This window comes from Girardinichthys multiradiatus, chromosome Y (assembly GCF_021462225.1).
Source record: "Girardinichthys multiradiatus isolate DD_20200921_A chromosome Y, DD_fGirMul_XY1, whole genome shotgun sequence".
Lineage (NCBI taxonomy): Eukaryota > Metazoa > Chordata > Actinopteri > Cyprinodontiformes > Goodeidae > Girardinichthys > Girardinichthys multiradiatus.
This window is the reverse complement of record NC_061818.1, coordinates 29,100,698-29,121,318: the sequence shown is the minus strand read 5'-3', so window position 1 is coordinate 29,121,318 and position 20,621 is coordinate 29,100,698. Positions and strand designations below refer to the sequence as shown.

The 20,621-nt window shown below is 38.5% G+C and overlaps 1 protein-coding gene across 1 annotated transcript in view; it reads left to right on the top strand.

Moving 5' to 3' along the window:
• Window positions 1-20,330, top strand: part of LOC124864060 (BAI1-associated protein 3-like) — a 60,438-nt gene extending 40,108 nt beyond the window's left edge. The window contains exons 11-34 of the mRNA XM_047358673.1: window positions 1,378-1,483; window positions 1,568-1,675; window positions 1,748-1,840; window positions 2,566-2,669; window positions 2,754-2,871; window positions 3,032-3,156; window positions 4,097-4,187; window positions 7,619-7,675; window positions 7,768-7,865; window positions 8,015-8,066; window positions 8,178-8,329; window positions 8,422-8,545; window positions 8,970-9,110; window positions 10,215-10,310; window positions 10,546-10,761; window positions 11,439-11,507; window positions 11,594-11,673; window positions 13,719-13,827; window positions 14,300-14,371; window positions 14,467-14,550; window positions 14,834-14,954; window positions 15,038-15,161; window positions 16,822-17,027; window positions 17,143-20,330. Coding sequence (XP_047214629.1) covers window positions 1,378-1,483; window positions 1,568-1,675; window positions 1,748-1,840; window positions 2,566-2,669; window positions 2,754-2,871; window positions 3,032-3,156; window positions 4,097-4,187; window positions 7,619-7,675; window positions 7,768-7,865; window positions 8,015-8,066; window positions 8,178-8,329; window positions 8,422-8,545; window positions 8,970-9,110; window positions 10,215-10,310; window positions 10,546-10,761; window positions 11,439-11,507; window positions 11,594-11,673; window positions 13,719-13,827; window positions 14,300-14,371; window positions 14,467-14,550; window positions 14,834-14,954; window positions 15,038-15,161; window positions 16,822-17,027; window positions 17,143-17,246 — 2,650 coding nt within the window. The 3' untranslated portion in view covers window positions 17,247-20,330. The remainder of the gene's footprint in view (window positions 1-1,377; window positions 1,484-1,567; window positions 1,676-1,747; window positions 1,841-2,565; window positions 2,670-2,753; window positions 2,872-3,031; window positions 3,157-4,096; window positions 4,188-7,618; window positions 7,676-7,767; window positions 7,866-8,014; window positions 8,067-8,177; window positions 8,330-8,421; window positions 8,546-8,969; window positions 9,111-10,214; window positions 10,311-10,545; window positions 10,762-11,438; window positions 11,508-11,593; window positions 11,674-13,718; window positions 13,828-14,299; window positions 14,372-14,466; window positions 14,551-14,833; window positions 14,955-15,037; window positions 15,162-16,821; window positions 17,028-17,142) is intronic.
• The last annotated feature ends 291 nt before the right edge of the window (window positions 20,331-20,621 follow it).

Here is a 20,621-nt window from a genome sequence, read left to right as displayed (position 1 = left end):
TGGACCATTTCACTGCTCAATAACCCAAGCAAGCTTGAACTTAAAGTTATAAACCGATGGCTGGAGATTCTCCTTCAGGATTCTGTGGTGGAGCACAGAATTCATGTTTCCCTTTATTAAATACAATTAGTTGTTCAGTTCATACATCAGCAGTCCCAGATCATCATATTATTAGCATGATGTTTGAAGGCAGGTATGTTTGTTTCTGACATGAATGTAACTGGACAAAATCTGTCCAAAAAGTTCCACTTTTCTTTCAGGAAAGTGTTTCCCAAAAAGTCTTAAGTGATCATCAAGATGTTTTGGACTTTATTTTATTTTTGAACATTCGTGGTTTTCACCAGATTTTGCATGACCTCTCTTATTTTTGAATAGCTAACACTGATTTTAACTGAGGGGCATGAGGCCTGCAGTCTTTTAGTTGGTGTTCTTGGTTGTTTTGTGACTTCCTGAATAAGTTATTGATAAGCTTATTGGGTAATTTTGGTAGGCCATCTGGGAAGGTTCACCACTGCTCCATGTTTTCTCCATTTTGTCACTATAGTTTGATGGAGACCCAAGACCATGCAAATGACTTTATTTTCAGCCTGATGAATGTCAATAAATTTCAGTGAATCTGTTTCTCATCTGTTCTTGAATTTCCTAAGAATAGGGCATGATATATTGCTTTTTGAGATCTTATAGCCTACTTCCAGTTGTCTAACAGGATTTATTTAAGTGGTTTTATTTGAAAACATGGTTAATTAAATTTAACTCATGATTTAACATTGACTTTATCACATAGCTTTTTCCCTTAAATAAAATCGTGATTTGAAAAACATTTTGTATTTATTCAGGCTATCTTTTTCTGACACTGAAATCTGTTTACTGTATCAACTAGTAAACAGTAAATACCTGGCAGGTCTTTCTGTTTGTGATTATTTTTCATTTTACTAATTGTTTTGATGTGTAAAGATGCAGCAGGTTCTGACCCTGGGCAAAAAATTATTTATTAAGCAATGAACTCACCCAGTCAGCATTATGGCAGAAAATAAATGATTGGTTAAACCTGTCAATGAAATGGTCACTTTCATGTAAAAATGCATGAAGTGGCCATTATTGAACAAAGAGGCCTTTGTGTGTATTTGCTGGAAAAAAAAAGCTAACTGCAACCTGCTTGTTGATTCCACAGAATCTTTTGATTTTTGTCTTTTGAAAGACGCTCAGAGAAAAGCCAGTGGCCCATAAAGCTGTGCACACGGATAGCAAAGCCAGATAAATAGTAGACATGTCTAATAAAAAACCCAGAATGCCATACACAGCTAAGGGATTAGCGAAAATTGCAGAGTTTTAATTTCAACTGGAACAAAACTGAAAAATTATCATTTTTCTTTTCAGGTATTTCAAGCAAATAGCAAAGTCAGTGCGAGCTAATGGATCAGCATCATCAGGGTCTGAGGAAAACGTTGACGACTTCCTCGGATGCATCAACATTCCTTTGAATGTGAGCGGCAATGTCTGTCCAATCAGCATGCAAAACGTGCAAAATTAAACTGTTAATCAACTGTAAACTGGCTCATTTTTGCAGGAAGTTCCTGTTGCTGGATATGACACCTGGTTTAAACTGGAGCCCCGCTCAAGTGCATCTACAGTTCAGGGAGAATGTCACCTTATTCTGAAAGTCTTCACTAGCCAGGTTTCTACAACACATCATCGGTTAAACACACCTGTCTGTTTGTACAACCTCTAATATTTGTTCTACCTTCAGAGAGACACAACTTTATCAAAGAGGGACACAAATGTCTCCATTCACAAGAAACTTCTGTGCCAGATTGTGGAGTATGAGCACGCTCAAGTTAAGGTACGTTTTCTCCAGATTCTTTATTCAAGCATATTATTCATATAGTGATGTAAAAAAAGTATTTGTGACCTTAGAGATTTTTTCTGTTTTTGTGTTTTTGTTGCAAATAATGCTCTTGCATTGCTTTCCTAACACTGTACCATACACTGCTTGATCACCATGTAAGCCAGCCTGCCACGGTTTTCAGTTTTTTTGGACATGGCCAAATATTCCGCCATATGAATGCCGCAGCACTCACACTGCATATAAACTGCACACAGTCACTAATGCTATAAAATCAGTGCAGCTATGACTCAAGCAATGACCCAATAAGAACAACAGTTAATCTCACAGTAAGCTGTGCAGACTGTTCACTCATCTCAGAATGAGATAATTCTCTGACCACTTGCAAGCATAACGATTTTATTCCTAGATGGTCCGTTGGTCCTGTAATATTAAAAATAAACAAATAAAACAAGAAGTTAACACAGCAGATAAGTCACAGTCGTGGCCAGGACCCGGCAGAACACTGTGAATTCCATATCATTGATTTAAGTATAAACACATTATTCAGAACAGTATCACATCAAAACTGACACACATCCTTTGAAGTTGTGACAGGACTTGATGTTCCATCCTTTCCCCACATTTAGACCTGTGTAACATGTCCTTCAAAACATACATGGCAAACATGGCAACGTAGTCTGTGTGACTGAAATTATATTGTACTTCTTTTAAAACTGCAGAGAGAGCCGTACAACTGGAACGGACAGGTTTCTCCTCCAGCATGGACTGTACTAACACACCATGCTGTGCAAACTGATCTTTCACCTCTGCAGCAGGCTATTGTGTAGGTATTAATGACATTGATTAAATTAAATATGAAACCTGAAGCATTTGGCTCTAAGGTGCATATTATTTCTGTTTTATGCAGGCGCTGGCAGTGCTACAGCAGCCATCATCGGAACCAGAGGGTGTGCTACTCCCTGCTGCTGCGCCTCCTGAGAACCATCGATGCAGAGTGGGACCCTCCCACCGTGAGGGGAGACCTGGTAGGTTCTACATTATCGGCTTTCCAATAGGAAAAAACTTTCATCGCCTAGAAACAGTCACCTCATTAGCTCAGCCCTTCATCAAGGTTTTTGGTTCAGCCAAAAATGTCTCACAGCCAGTGTACTGGAAGCTATAACTGAGGGCCCTTCCTGTGTCCAGGAGAGGCAGCTATCAGACAGCTTCAGACTGTACACAGAGCACTGCCTGTGCCTGATGAAGAACATGCGTCAGGTTTTCCCCTGCACAAGCGCTGCTGCCATTACACGCTACGAGCTCATGCTGAGGTAAACTCACACCACCATCACATCAGGCTCTCGCCTGCGCTCCCATACCAAGTACCTTTTTCACTCCAACAAACACAGAGGGACCAAAGCCAGTCAGTCACACTCTGTGCAGGAAGCAATAATATCACAGTATATTACAATGATATTATCTTGATCATTTCTCATTATTCATATGAAACAAAATGATTATTTGTTTCTTACTACAAAATGCAAAAAAGCTGAATTTTGTGTGCAAGTATTCTGACATATTCTCATTTTATCCTTATATTATTTCTCATTTATATCATGCTAAGCTTCCATATAATTTGTAAAAAAATGGTTGCATTTACAGTACTCATGTCACAATACAAAACAAATCTGGCCATGTCTTTTTAAAGAATAAAAATGCAAACAGGATATTGTAGAAGTATCCCACCTGATCTGTTTCCACCGTTTGTGTTAAAAATAAAGATATAAATGTTAGTTTGAGAAGATCTCCAGAGCAACATTAACTTCATTGAGAGCATTTGAACATGAACATTTTCTAACTAAAAACAGGAATTCATTAAGCATGTGCAGCATTCTTTGGATAGAGAATCAGCTTAATACTCAAATATTTGGGATCATCTGAATCCGTAAACAAACATCCTGAAGAACAACAATTATTTCAATGTGAGAGTTATAATTGTGTCCACATATTTACAGAAGCACCCCATTAGTTAGTGATTAGTCAGGTGTTGGCCCCATTGTAGTGTAAAAACAAACTGTCTTTCATACAAACCCAACACATATCTTTCTCCTCCTGCATAAATAATCCAGCCTCCTGCATACAATTAGACTGAAATTAATTTAGAGATTGCAGCTATTATACTTGCTAAATTCTGAGAACAATGTGTCACTGTGTGATGAGTTGAATAGCAATTTTGTCGTGTAATTGGTTTTTCCTGTCTGTCCATGCCAGGGGGATTGGCTACATGCAAAACATGAGGGCATTTAAGACTGTTTGTCCTCTCCGAAATGAGCTTCATTTGGACATCACGACTGCTGTCAAGGTAACAATGAAAGATAATTTATAACAGAACAGAACATCTGTAATATCACTCACCACAGGACCTATTTATGTTGCATCGCAGTAGCATGGTCTGCCAAGATAGAAATAACTAGAAATGTGATAGGTTGTGTTATTTCCATTTTACTCTGGAAAATTATTTTTGTAATATTTACAATACTGCTAATGTACGGTAAAAAATAAAGCAAGCTCAAAGAAAAAGCATACAGAATTTAGGTTACTATATGTATTAGAATGACAAACTGAGCTGTGTAACAACACATCAGGTTCACCAGACAAGATGAGACAAGATATTGGGTTCACAAAAACAAACAGTAACAGGATAATAGTAATATTTTGTAAAAAAAAAAAAAAAAAGTCACCACCCCAAGTTTTCTGTTGTTGTTATGTTTTTATCTTGTTCTAATTCTAATTCTAATGTATGAATCTAAAAATAAGCTGTGTTCAGTGTAGAATAATCCAGTCCAGCTTGTACCAGTATAGGTATTTCAGATTTTACACTAGAGATGATTAAATTCAGTCAAGACTCATAAAAAATGGTAAAATAGCTTTTTTATTTAACAGCAATAGTGGGATTGCCACCTTTTGAAAATGAAAATAATATTTTGGGGGGGGGGCATTATGATAATGTAAATCATAAAGGAAAGTGCAACTTAAAAAACTTTTAACAGTAAAGAATTCACAGGACCAAATCAGGAAACATCAAGAAGACATTACTTTAATCAGAATTGTATTCTCTGGTGATCTGGTGAATTTTTCCTAATTTGTATTCTGGACCACACAAAATGGTTTTGCTCATAAATATGGACCTAAAATCTAAATAAAACAAGCAATTGTTCCCTTTCTGAAGTTTAGATAAAGGTTCCTAAGTTGATGAAGTGACTGATTGCCTGTCGCTTTTCTGGGTATTCTTCTGCTGCTCATGTGACGTCAATAATTCATGAGTAAAAAATAAAAACTGCCCATGTAAGATCTCACTGTGCTTCATGGATAACCATTTTTTTTATATATGTTCCTCGGTATTTTTCCAGTTTTCATAGTTTTTACCTGCAAACTATCCTCGTGCCTTTGTAATCCATACCCTCGCAACACTAAAAGGGAAGACATTTGATTGGCTATACAGGTCCTTCTCAAAAAATTAGCATTTTGTGATAAAGTTCATTATTTTCCATAATGTCATGATGAAAATTTAACATTCATATATTTTAGATTCATTGCACACTAACTGGAATATTTCAGGTCTTTCATTGTCTTAATACGGATGATTTTGGCATACAGCTCATGAAAACCCAAAATTCCTATCTCACAAAATTAGCATATTTCATCCGACCAATAAAAGAAAAGTGTTTTTAATACAAAAAACGTCATCCTTCAAATAATCATGTACAGTTATGCACTCAATACTTGGTCGGGAATCCTTTTGCAGAAATGACTGCTTCAATGCGGCGTGGCATGGAGGCAATCAGCCTGTGGCACTGCTGAGGTCTTATGGAGGCCCAGGATGCTTCGATAGCGGCCTTTAGCTCATCCAGAGTGTTGGGTCTTGAGTCTCTCAACGCTCTCTTCACAATATCCCACAGATTCTCTATGGGGTTCGGGTCAGAAGAGTTGGCAGGCCAATTGAGCACAGAGATACCATGGTCAGTAAACCATTTACCAGTGGTTTTGGCACTGTGAGCAGGTGCCAGGTCGTGCTGAAAAATGAAATCTTAATCTCCATAAAGCTTTTCAGCAGATGGAAGCATGAAGTGCTCCAAAATCTCCTGATAGCTAGCTGCATTGACCCTGCCCTTGATAAAACACAGTGGACCAACACCAGCAGCTGACACGGCACCCCAGACCATCACTGACTGTGGGTACTTGACACTGGACTTCTGGCATTTTGGCATTTCCTTCTCCCCAGTCTTCCTCCAGACTCTGGCACCTTGATTTCCGAATGACATGCAGAATTTGCTTTCATCCGAAAAAAGTACTTTGGACCACTGAGCAACAGTCCAGTGCGGCTTCTCTGTAGCCCAGGACTGGGGAATGCGGCACCTGTAGCCCATTTCCTGCACACGCTTGTGCACGGTGGCTCTGGATGTTTCTACTCCAGACTCAGTCCACTGGTTCCGCAGGTCCCCCAAGGTCTGGAATCGGCCCTTCTCCACAATCTTCCTCAGGGTCCGGTCACCTCTTCCCGTTGTGCAGCGTTTTCTGCCACACTTTTCCTTCCCACAGACTTCCCACTGAGGTGCCTTGATACAGCACTCTGGGAACAGCCTATTCGTACAGAAATTTATTTCTGTGTCTTACCCTCTTGCTTGAGGGTGTCAATAGTGGCCTTCTGGACAGCAGTCAGGTCGGCAGTCTTACCCATGATTGGGGTTTTGAGTGATGAACCAGGCTGGGAGTTTTAAAGGCCTCAGGAATCTTTTGCAGGTGTTTAGAGTTAACTCGTTGATTCAGATGATTAGGTTCATAGCTCGTTTAGAGACCCTTTTAATGATATGCTAATTTTGTGAGATAGGAATTTTGGGTTTTCATGAGCTGTATGCCACAATCATCCGTATTAAGACAATGAAAGACCTGAAATATTCAGTTAGTGTGCAATAAATCTAAAATATATGAATGTTAAATTTTCATCATTACATTATAGAAAATAATGAACTTTATCACAATATGCTAATTTTTTGAGAAGGACCTGTAGGAGGCACGACTCACAACTGATGAGTGATGATTTTGTTGCTTGAGCTGATGTAAAACGCAGCTTGAGAGAGATCGCACTGCTTTTAACCATGTTAGCTATAATGCTTATACATATTATCCTCATCTATAATTAGATTTGCATAAAAATACAGAACAAAGGTTTGTCTGGTATTGATTTAATACGGAGCCCCTATTTTAGGTTCTTATGACAGTTTGCTATTTTAAGGGATGGTTGGGAACCCTAGCTAATCTGAAGCTCTAATGCTAGTTTAGCATCCATAGCAGCAAATGGTTAACCAGTTGCATTATTTTCACAGTGCTTACAAGTAATTTGATTCAAGCCTCTTTCACTGATTCTTTTTTTAACCGAGTACACAAAATGCTTCCACAAAAACAATTTACAAAACATTTTACTTTAGTAACTGAAAATTGTCAGCTAGGCTGACTTCATTTGTCAGTTTTGTCAATACAACAGGGTAACTAAAGATCTACATCTTTTTGCACAAAATAAGAGCCTCAGACATAAATACAACACGATGTGATGCTTCAAGCAGAAACATTCATTTCTTGGGCTGCTAATGATAGTTTATACTTTTTTTTCTCAGAAGAATTAACATGCTGACAGCAGCAAAAAAGTACTTTGCAAGACAAACTTCACTTTGACAAAATCTTATGTCATCAAAAGTTGCATCACCAGTCAAACCCATTGTTTCTTTTTATCTACAGAAAGGAACATCTGAGTGGTATGAAAGCTTAATTGCTCAGTATAAACCAGAGGAAGGGGTAAGTTGATGGTGTGTAAAGGCAAAAATAATCTTGCTTTACTGAATGTGCCTTGTAGATGTTTATGTTGTCAATCTTTTTTGATGATTCAGTCTCTGGAAGAGCAGCTGAAAAAAATGGTTCAGGTGATCGATGCCGTTTGTGCAGATTTACAGAGAGCTCAAAACATCTACAACAAACTCTTCTACAGGTGCTTATTTTTTACTAAAGGCAATAGTATCTGCTATGCATTTTATGAAAGGCACCTCAGTGTTCAAGTCCTGTGCAACCTGGCAAAGACTTGTTTTGTGTGCTTGCCTAGTAGTTGGTCTCAGGTTATTTCATCCTTTGCTCTCACAGTGCCGTGAAAGTAGATTTCTTCAGCATAACATACAGGCAGTTGGAAAAACAGGTAAGTCTTTGAAACGAGGTGAAAATGTCTTCTGAAGTCTTTGTGAGTCATGCTGCGTTGTTGTTGTTGCTAAATTTGACCCTGCCTCTTTCAAATTCTCCCCCCTGGCAGGTAGCAGATGATGTAAATGTAGCAATGGAGCGGGTTTGTGGCTCTCTGGAGCAGGAGAGCTCTAGACTGACTCAGATTATGGGGGAAATCATCTTCGAACTATTCATGTCCTTGAAGATCCTCAAAGGGTTTCGAGAATTTCTTCCCCTCAGGTTTGTTCAATTCTGATGACTATTCATGTGCCATCGTGATCATTTGCTTACCCTGCGTTTTATTCATAAAGATTTCTGCTCTTCTCAAATAGAGATGCCAAAATGTTGGCCCTGACGGACTTTCATAACTGGTTCAAGTCGTCCATTCAAAAGTTCCTGCAGAGTGTTCATGACAGATCCTGTGACAGAATCCACAAAGCGGTGGAAACCGATCAGGTGGGACACTTCTGCCCTTCAACTGCAAATAATTGTGTAATAAAATTGGTGAGAGTAGATCTATGATGACAGGACCTACACCTTGGAGCAGACATCCATTCTGGTTAAGGGGCAAACCACAACCCGTACAATTATGAAATTAAGTTATTTATTATTTTCAGTGCTTTTGACCACACCCTATTATATTTTAGCTGATTAAATTAAGGAAACACATTTTATTTTTTTGAAGGTGTTAATATACTGTAAATGTGAACAAATAAATGACATTAAAATTGGTTCATTAAGACATATAGATGTGCAGGAATGCTATGAAATGTTGTATCTTGAACTTCCTGACTAAATCTTAATGTCTGAATTGTTTTCACTCAATATATTAATCTTCTGCCAGTGTAAAATAATTGAAAAGCATGGGTTTTGTGAACAGCTTCAGCCTGTGCAGCAAGCCAAACACAGTTCCTCAGCAGTGGAAGTGACATCTTGCTTCAGCCAGGTACGCGAGATCTGGCTCCAGCTGGCCTGGCCAGACTCTGCGGGGGCCTTCATCTTTGTCACTCGTTTGACGGACGTGAGTGCCACTTTTAGCATGGCCACACATGCATACTCATATCCTGCAGTCATAAAGAAGACATGCATTCAGCAAGAGTTAAAATAAGACTTTACCAGTCGAAGTGAAAAAAGAAACTTACAATGCCTTACAAAAGTATGCCTTGACCACAAACTTTAAAGTGTTTTATTGATGTTTTATGTTATAAACAAGCACAAGGTAGCATATATGTAAAGTGAAAAGAAGAAACAAGGTGCTTTTCACATTTACTTGCAAATAAAAATTTTAAAAGTGTGGCATACCGCTGTATTCAGACGTCTTTACTCTGACACCTAAATAAAATCCAGTGCAACAAACTGCTTTCAGCAGTCACATAATTAAATAGTCTCATTATAAATATAGCTGTTCTGTGAAGAACAAACAGCATCTTAAAGACTAATGACAACACCTGACCAGTCAGGGAAAAGGTTGTAAAGAAATTAAAGCAGGGTTATGTTACAAAACAATATTTTGACCTTTGAGCACGGCTTAATCCATCATCATCAAAAAAAAAAGTGTACAACACAACTGTGAATGACTCTAGAATTTAAAAATCCCCACAATGACACCCACAGTGGTGATAAAATCATGCTGTGGGGATGCTTTTCTTCAGCAGGGACAGGGAAACAGGTCAGAATTAATGGATAGATGAAATGTAGCTACTATAAATACAGGGGAATCCTGGAAGGAAACCTGCTGGAGTATGCTAAAAACTTGAAAATGGATCTGGGTGCGAGGTTTACCCTCAAACAGCACAAAACTTAACAAACAGCCAAAGCTGCAACTGAATGGTTTGGATCTGTCAGGTAGTGGTCAGTCTCAAGATGTGCAAAAGCAGGTGGAGGCATACTCCAAAAGCCTTGCTGATGTACTGTGATTTCAGCAAACGGTGGTTCTAAAATTATTTACTCAGGGGGGTTGAGTCCAAATGCTACAGGTGTGCTCTTTGCAGAAAAAAAAAAAATAATAACCATCTATTTTTTTCATTCCACTTCACAATTATGCAGTACTTTGTGTTGTTCTATCACATAAGATCCCAACAATGTAATAAGGTTGTAGAAATGCTCTTGGCTTTATTTTCCCCAGAACTTCTGCAGTGAAGCTGTTTGTTACTCAGAGTTGATGACACGCAAGATTGAGAGGAACCAGCAGGGCCGAGATTACAAAACTTTCACGGTGCAGGTAAAGCCTGTGGCAAGACAGCTGTTAGAAAGTTCCCTCTTGTAAACAGGAAAGGCTGGGCAGGAGAGCACAAATGTACACACACAGAAATAAAGCAGTTGCGTCTTGATGTCATGAATTATTTACACTTACAAGTCATCTCTCTACTTCTTGGTAGCCCTGCTTCTTTTCCTGCTTTTATCTCCTCCACCACCCTTCTCTTTCTCCTATTTTGCTCCTCGTGGCTTTCTGCTAGCTTTGCATTGGCCTAAACAACGTAGAACATGTGCGTGTGTACCTGGCTCACCTGCCTCGGGACCTAGACCGGCCTGGCGTGGAGCGGGCCATGGAGGAGTCCTGTGGAGTGGAGGGAAAAGAGCAGGTTTACAAGGCCCTCAATGGACAACTGCTCAACATGGACCTAGACATGCAAAGAGAAGCTAAACGCCTGATCACACTGCTCACCGATAAGGTGAGAACATTAACCTCAACTCAGGTTACACTGGTACTGGCAAGACATTCACACATGTACTGGTTGACACGTCCAAACATGCTTCATTGGTGATCAGAGCTTTGGAGTAAATTAACTAACAGATGTATTGCAAAACAGGATATTTTCTGTTGCATCAACAACAAGCAAATATTTTTCTTTGTGCAATTGATTAGCTTTGTCCTGACTATGTAAACATTAAACTTTGGTAAAACAAATGAACTCTTAATAGGTGTCTAATAAAAATAGGACATTTTTAGAATTGTTAGCTTTGCTCCTAAGCGTACGTTTTTCTTTTTAGGCAGGTCACTATTTTAATGTTATCGCCACCTACTGGTACAACATAGTTGTTTGTTATTATTTTTGCGTTCTTGTCTATTTTGTTTCCCAAATGAAAAGAAAATCAGTTTAAAATTTTGCAGAGTATAATAGATAACGCCTAAATGGTCATTTTAAAAACATCTCCACAGAATTTTGCACATTAGTTTATCTTCATAATATTTTTCATCTTAAGTAACTGCTTGCTACCATCTTCAAGATTACAGAAAAAAAAAAACAGACTCCCATATTTAGATCTTTATAGGATGCCTGTAAAACGGTAGAAGGTCATGCATAAAAACACTAGCATGCTCTTCTATAACTGAGTATTATTTGTGCAGATTCTGCCGGAGCTGCGGAGATACATTCAGCACATCAGCTTGTCTCCAGACTCCATCAACAATGACGATGTTAGTAACAACAACCATCTGCCATTTTCATTCCTGTCTCAGTTTAGTCAGCCACTGTTTATGTGTGACATGTAAATTTATTCCAGGCTGTGTCCCCTCTCATGAAGTACCTTCAAGACACTATGGTCATCCTGACAGCAAACCTAGTTAAAGAAAATCTGACCAGGTAACTATATAAATATATATATATAGATATAAATAAAATAGCCTTTTCAACTTGACAAATGATGCCTTCACTTTATTTTTTGATAATTCACTTTATTTATGATATAAAAAAACATAACCCTTCCTCTGAAAGTGTTCACGTACTGGAATAAAACTTTGCAAAAAACAAACATGAGGTATGACTCAAGCATCCTGAAGACCAAGGAACACACCAGATAGGTCAGAGATAAAGGTGTAGAGAAATTTAACGCAGATTCTGAACACTTTTCAGTCCATCATCTGAACATAGAGTATAGCGCACCTGGTAATTTGCCAGGACATAGCCTGTCCACCTAAACTGACAGGCTGGGCAAGGAGAAGGACATGTTTTAAGAAGGACATTAATCAGAGAAGCAGCCGAGAGGCACATGGTAGCTCTGGAGGAGCTGCAAAAATCCATAGCTCAAGTGGCATAATATGGGAGAGTGGAAAGAACAATCTCATGGTTGATAGAAAGCCACAAGAAGTCCCACCTAAAGTTAGGCCACAAGCCATGAAGAATAAGGTGCTCTGGTCAAATAGAACCAGCATTACACAATTTGGACTACAAACAGAACACAAAAACAGTGCATCGCCCTAATCACCAACCTCATGATGAAAGATTGGGGTGGCAGCATCATTTCTTTCTTCAGCACACAAAGGATATCTGGTTAGAGTTGATTGGAAGATGGATAGAGCTAATTACAGGATCACAGAAAACCTTTTTAGAGGCTACAAAACACATGAGACTGTGGTAAAACTTCACTGTCCAGCAGGGCAGCAAACCTAAACATCTCTCCAGAGTTTAAATGTAATTGTTAAGTCAAAGTTCAGACCTAATCCAGTTGGGAATGTGTGTACTTCATCTTATTTAATGGTTATATTTATCAGCAGAATAATTTTTATATGTGTACCTCAACTTAAAGGGGATTTATTTATTTTATTTTATTTATATAGCGCCAATTCACAACACATGTCGTCTCAAGGCACTTCACAAAGGGTTTGGAATGGAATAAGGTTGTTGCGGAGGTTTGATTAAACTACTGAGTGTTAGAGTTTGGCCATTTTAGAATGGGGCATGTTTAGGGGTACTAAGTAAAATAATACACTGATAAAGTGTGTCCATGTAGAGCCCACTGGTGGCCATTGTTATACTAAAAACCACAAGGATTGAGATACCTCTCTCTGTCAGACTGATTATAACCATTGGAAAAGAGAAGGGGTCATACAGGTAGCAGAAATGGAGGGTGTGTTTGGACCTCAACCATAACTGAGCCGGTTTAGGCTAAACCTGACTCCCCCTTACTCCATCCAACAGGGAGGGAGGAAGGCAGAGGTAAAAATAATTGGAGAGTGTTGTTTCCTGTCGCAATGTGTGAAAGGTGGGTAGCGTTAAAATGGGCAGTCAATTCAATTTGATAGGACAGTTTAGCCAGAAATAAACCAATATATCCTCTGCATGTTTCCCACCCATATAAAACACAGTCAACATGTTTGGCTGAATAAACCTGGAGCAAAGCTAGCAGGCTGGATCTACATACGAAATCTGTTCTGTAAACGTACAACCTTTCCAAGTCGATTATCTGGGAAATAATGGACAGCACTTCCTCCAGCCTAAAAAGAGAAGACACCATCTGCTTTTGTTACGAGCACTCTGCAATGCCAGCATGCATGACTGAGGTGCATTGATGCACATGGCGTTGGTAACTTTTGCTTCTATGACATTGCCATTAGGGCTGAACAATATTTACTTATTTTAGAAGTAAAACAGGCTGCTAGCAAATATGAAATTTTTTTTCAGGCCCTGGCTCTGTATGAAGTGTTTGGGTAATAATCTGGATCTGGCAAAAACTGCTAAACGGCTTTGAAAGCAAGAGACTATTTTAGTTCAACATTTAATATGTTCACATTGCTGTTGTCTCCAAGTAGTAGGGAGTTTTGACAACATGATTTTGGAAATGGGTTTTCACATTTGTGCGGTCTGTGGGTGTTGTTTTTGAAGGTGTCATTGTGCTTGTTGCCTTGCAGAGTTCAGCAGAGCATGTGGGAGCTGCTCCTGCGAATGATCCTGGACACGGTCACAGAAAACAGGGGTGTTCAGGTGGAGTTTTACAACCGCTTCCAGTACACAGTTGAGGTTAGTGTCATAGCTTTCTTTGGCTTTATTTTCCATTAAAAAATTAAAAACCTTCCCTCTACACTAATTGTTCTTTCTCTGTATGCTGGCTGTTACGCAGTAGTTTGCGTATGTCAGATATTTATGAAGTCTTCAGATAGTAGCTATGTGCCAACATGAGCCCCCTTATGAATGACAATGTGGAAACTGTTGTTTATTTGACAAATTCAACAAGCTGGCAGGGGACATCACACATTTCCATGAGAAGTCAAGCCCTGCCACAGAAGTGGGCTAAATTGGGATTCAGCAGCCACATGCACCATCCATCCACACCTTCCTCCACAAATATCAAGTTTTCATCCCTGAGGATTCATAATATTTTCGTGAACAACGGGCCTTTTCTCGAAGCTGAGACTTTAGCCTATTGATGTTAGAGGGGTTTGTGTGATGACTCATAGCAGGCTTGTTCTATTTTGTTATTTAAATGTTTTAGACCCTGTTGCAGTTCTTCCATGTTAAGGAAGATGGTCTGTCCTTGGAAGACATGAAAAGTGGAGACTACAAGGTATGTAGTCATGCAAATCATCTAGCCGAATCTCATGTGCCTGGTAAATATATGTCCTTTATGTGTTTCATTAACCGATCACCTTCGTTGTTTAGGTCTTGGATGAAGAGCTCAGGCTAAATAAATGTTCCTCGTTTGTTCTGATTGAGCATTACTACCTGGAGAAGATTTCCCTCCAGGTGCGTTTTAATTTACTGAACAGACAATTTCATTTAAGTGGATAGAGAGGTATTGATTGAATACTCTGTGGTCTGTTGCTCCACACCTGATTGAAAGTCTGCTTTCTCTCAAGGCCCTAAAGGCATCATGCAATCAACTAATGTAAGACATTGTGAGATATTTAGAATATTTTTGTAGGCCATGAGATAAAAAGGATTCTTCATTTTAGAGGATTTAATTCCACTACATAAACACATAGTAAATATGTTTTGCTTTACCTTATGATGTTGTAATATGTTGCAGAAAACACTCAAACATACACCCTATGGTCGGATCAGTGTGAAATGTTACTATGACCCTCCAGAGCAGAGACTGACTGTGGAAATTCTGCACGCTGCAGACATTATCGCACTGGATGCCAACGGTAATAATAAAAAAATAAAAGTTTTTTTGATAGATATGAACTGTTGGTTGAATATCTTGTAATGTTTTTGTCATCTTCCTCAGGTCTTAGTGACCCATTTGTCATAGTGGAGCTTTGTCCTCACCACCTCTTTCCAGCAGCCAAGAGTCAACGCACTCAAGTGAAGCTGAAGACACTGCACCCAGTATTTGATGAACTGTTTTATTTGTGAGTAACGTCCCTTAGTCTCAGTAGTTTGCAGAACTATTTATTTCCTCGAAACTCTCCACCTACCTCACGTTACAACCTCAAGCTTTAATCTATTTTTTGGGGGATTTTATTTAATAAACAAACAGAAAGTGGCATATAAGTATAATTGGAAAGAAAATATTACATGATTTCCAAATCATGGTGGGCATTTGTATTTACCTCTTATAGGTCAGTACTAACAAATTAATATACTTTAACCTAAACCAGTGGTTTTCAAAGTTGGGGTTGGGACCCCACTTAGAGTCGCAAATCAGAAAGTTTGGGATCTTAGGTATCCCCTTCAGAAGTTAAAATAAACCGCAAAAATGATAACGGCAAAGCATATTTATGCTAAAATGTTACAAGAATTAAAAATAGGTAAAAGCAATACATCGGTTATCAATGCTGTTTGTGTTGACATTGTCTACCCTTTTTTAATTGATTTTATAGAGAGATGCTTCTGCTTTAAAGCAATATTCACAGTTCTTGGGTAGCTGTTATTTCTTTCGGATGAGGAAGTTTGGGAATCACTTATCTAAACCATTCTATTGTCGCTCTGGCTGTATGTTTAGGCCTGTTGTCCTGCTGGAAGGTGAACCACGGCCCCATTCTAAAGTTGATGCAGCCTCTAACAGATTTTCTTCCAGGATTGCTCTGTATTTAGCTACAAACACCTTCACATCAGCTCCGACCAGCTTCCCTGTCTTGCTGCAGAAATATAAAACCAGAGCACGATGCTACCACAATGTTTTCATGATGTTAGTTTTCTGCTACACATTACATTTTGTATGTCAGCTAAAACATTTAACTTTGGTCTCATCTGACCAGAACAGCTTCTTCCACACGTTTTATGGGTCCCCTACATGGCTCATAGCAAACTGCAGAAAGGACTTCTGGCCTTCTTTCAATGTTGCCTCTGTTCAATAAAGGCAATTTTTTACTGCACAACCTTGCATAACAGTTGTTCTTTCAACAAATTCTCCCACTTTAGCTGTGGATCTCTGCAACTTTTCCAGAGTTACCATGGGTCTTTTGGTTGCTTCTCTCCTTCGTGATTTTTTGGCTCGGCTTTTGGTGTACGACTATGTGGTATTAGGTTTGCAGTTGTTCTGTACACTTTCCATTTTGGGAAGGTGGTATGTGAGATGTTCAAAGGTTGGGAAATGTTTGCATAACTTAAATCTGCTTTAGAATTTTCTACAACTTTATTCCTGACCTGCCTGATGATTTCTTGGTCTCCATGATTCTGTGTTTATTAATGTTCTCTAACAAACCTCCGAAGCCTTCACAGAATAGCTTGATTTGCAGTGAGATTGAATTACACACAGACAGACTAATTTGTGAAATCTGACAGACAAGACAGTTGGTTGGACTAGATTTTATTTAGAGTTATCAGAGTAAAGGGGGGGTGAATACATATCCACACCACACTTTCATTTGTAATATAATTAAAAAGCCATGAATCACTTCCCTTTCACTTCACATTTTTCCGCTGCCTTGTGTTGGTCTATCACACACAATCCCTATAAAGTAGATTGAGGTTTGTGGTTGTTCTGTGACAAATGCCAAAAAGCAGTGGCAGTACATGTGTATACTCCTATTCTCATTTGTTTGGTTCTTTGGTTCTATCGTTTTCCAGTCATGTAAGCCCTGAACAGTACAGGCACAGGTACGCTTGTTTAACCTTCACTGTGATGGACTATGACTGGCTGTCTACCAACGACTTTGCTGGAGAAGCTGTCGCTCCTCTTAGCGACTTCTGCTGGCCGGGGAGACCAAACGCCTCGGCTGCCGGGAAGAATGTCCAGCCCGTCATTCTGCACTTGTCCCGCAGCAAACCCAGTGGTACAAATACATTAGCTGAGGATGTTTTGATCTTCTTACACAGAGATAGCATTGTATCTTGTCTTTAGAGAAAATCCTAAGTGCTTAAAAGGCATGTTTGCTCTCTCTCCCTCAGATAAGCCAATCATGAGGATGCTGGATGCTCGCACGGGAGACAGGGAGGCGCAGGAGTTTGTCCGCAGGCTGAAGGAGATTGAGAAGTCGATGGAGGAGGACTAAGAGCTGTTAGTATTGCTTGTATCCATGTTTTCTGACCACATCTTGCGACATGTGCTTTTGTACTTGTAACACTGTTTACAATATTTAATATTTTTTCCAATGTATTGTTTGCTCGGTAATTATACCAAAATGAAAAGAAAATGAGGATGTTTTCTTACTGGAAGACAGACATCCTGTCACTGTGCAACTGTATGCTGTCTCAGTTTAACTATATTTTAGAAGTCAATGGATAGTTGATTCTGAATGTTACTAGTCTATATTTTTTGTAATGAAGTAATTGTTATCTTTGTTGTATAATATTTGATATGATAGATTTAACATCTAAAAATATTTTGTGCAAGTAGCCAACTTATAGCACTAAGTCTTAAGTCTAAATCTATACCTCAGATATGCTCATTAGTTACAGAGGAGTTTAATCGGGGTTCTTCAAAGATAATGTGGAGGTCAATTGTGTGAAAGCTTATTTAGCGTGTTAACCTGCTACAGCATCCATCACAATTAGTGGCACCCCTGGAAATGATGTGTTAATAAGTGTTCAACTCTCAGAGTTTCAGTTGTTTAATTATTACTTCGCCTGTAAATATGGGCAAGTTTAGACTAAGTTAGCCATTCCCTGAGGTACTAAAATCAACAAACATCTGCCCCACTTGCATGGTATTTTCTCTTGTTTTTCCCTCTCTGAATTGTGGTAGGGAGTAACTGACCTCTGTGTCACATCATAATAAACCTAATAAACCTAAAGACATTCCGTTATAAATCACAAAAATCCTTTACGTACATTTATTTTATAGACATTGTTAGAAATGCAAAAATTTTGGCACCAAATTTTAGTAAAATGTGTTTTTTCACCTTCTGAATAAACGTACTCAAACTGGAGGCTGAATTTTTCTTAAATTTTCATGGTCATATTGTGCTAATGCAGTTAAAACTTAATTTATTATAGGGCTTTGTGCACATCTAAGGGTTGCCAATAATTGTGGAAAGAGATATATTATCTATACTATGAAGCTTCTGACATTAACTGTAAAGTTTTAGGCAGTCTGAAACTTGAAGTTTGTGGGCCAGTGAGTGGTCAGCAGCAGGGAGGGCTAACATTTCCTCACAAACACACACACATACACACACCACTGCTTGGTTTCATTCAACTTTCTAGATTGCTTGTTATTGTTGTGAAAGGTCACTAAGGAAACTGATGACAAGGAATTTCAGTATTATGAAAACTCAGTCACTTATCTCAGCCTTTCTTCCTGTGTTCATAAGAACAGTAGGTTTACTGAGAGCTGTTTTAAGGTTATGCAAAACTTTGTGACATAGAGCAAATTCATACATTTAAAGCAGTATGAACCATTCATATTGATGGAACAAATGTTATGGATTTAGATATTTTTTTAATGACCTAATTGACACTTTAGTCATAAAAAAAACATGATAATATACAGAAGTTATTACATGCGAAACAACTTAAATTTAAGTGATTAAAAATATTAAATGCAACAAAATTGAACAAGTCAAACACATGGATCTAAAGAGTTTAAGCAATTCATTTCTAGAATCTTCCTACCTTTCTTTCTTAGTCTGTCGCATTTTTATAATTTGAGAAAAACCAGGAACTTCTGATAGAGGCAAAAATGCGGCACAGTGGACAACCTTGTTTCAAAGAGCCAGCGCTTCAGAAAATCTTTTAAACAAAAACCAGGCTAATTGGTTTGGAAAAGCTCATACAGTATTCAGAAACCTCTAGAAAACTAGCACAGACATCACAGCGCCTGTGATATCCAAGCTTTAAATCAATGCAGGCCTTCATTTAAGATATAATCTGTGTCACGGAGTGACATTTTATCTCTCAAGGTGAAGAGAAGTGAGTAGAATAATGACACGTGCAGTGGTGTAATTGCACTTGAGAGGAAAAGAAAGTCTAACCCTTTGCAGCAGCTGTCACTGGCCTGACAGGCAGAACTCAGCTTGAGCTCCCAGAGCTGTGTGAGTGCAGCTGAAAGATTGGGACCTTAATGCTGCTGCAAAACAGAGGGTCAAACTATGACCTGGTATCCATCCACTTTTACTTTGTGAAAATGAAAAACCTTACTACACTGATATGCAAATTAAAGATTTCTAAAAAAGCAGGGTGCCAGGTAATATAAACACGCACACACACACACACATAAAATTGCTGTTTCTTTTCTAAAAAAACAGAACTATCACAGAAATGTAGTAAAGAAATTGTAGCTGCTACTAAGAACTTGGCACCAAAATCCACACACCGACAGCATTTTGATAGTGACGTAACTTTACAGTAGCTGCTTGTGTAGTGCTTTGCTGTACCCTGTGAAGTTGTGAGGATAAAGCACACAAAAAATGAATAAAAAAAACATTTTATTGCCTAAAAAGATAGTGTTCTGCGTTACAGGGTTTGTTCATGTGTTCAAGAAGCCTGCTATCTTACAGGTGCAGGGAATCTTTTAGTACTCTGGACTGTTTATTATTGAGATTTGGCATTTAGATCAGAATCGATTAAACTTCTTATTTGCAATTTACAGTATTATCTGTTTCTTAAGAGGGTATAATAAGCACGGCTTTTTAAGGTAAAACTTAAATAGTTAACAGTGTTTGATTGGCATTTTCCCTGAAGATCTTTCATTTGTTTCTGCCTAATGTTTACAAAAAGCAATGCAACCTCATTTTGAGTACAAACAAGCATAAGTAAAATTTTGATTAGGGTCATGACTTAGTAGCCATTTATATCTTTGTAAAGACAGTGATGAGGGGGATAGTTTTAAATTTAGGGTCGTATATTTGGAATAATATTAAGAACTTGTCTGTACTCAGTCACAGTATGCTTGTTATTTTTTCTTGCCAGCATAAAAAAAGCAGCAAAACAAAAGGATCAAGAAAGCATAGAAGTAAACAAATGTCATTATTCATTTACCACAATTACTTATTTCAGACTGGCACGAATTAGAACATAAGCTAACTTTTTTCCCAGGCGTAATGAATCGAGTATTTGAATTTGTGCTGCTGTGTTGCTGTTTATTAGATTAAAAATTTAGAAAATGTCTTGACCCAATAAAGACTATTTAAATATCATCCAGGTTTCTTCATTCTCTTGAGAATAACTGTCTTTATTCATTGAATTAATTGTACAGAAAAGGGTACAACAACGGCACATGATGCAACACAACACTTGAACTTAGTGTGAAAAAAAAAATCCACAGGCTGATTTTGACCTTTTCGTCCATTCATCCTATCTGTCAATCTCTCACATTTCTTCACCCACACTCCTCCTCTCAGTCCGGTGTCTCTGGCAATCCTTGACCTTTTAATATTTTCCTTCCCAACTGCCGCGACTAGCCGGAGATTAAACGCCCTGCAGCACAG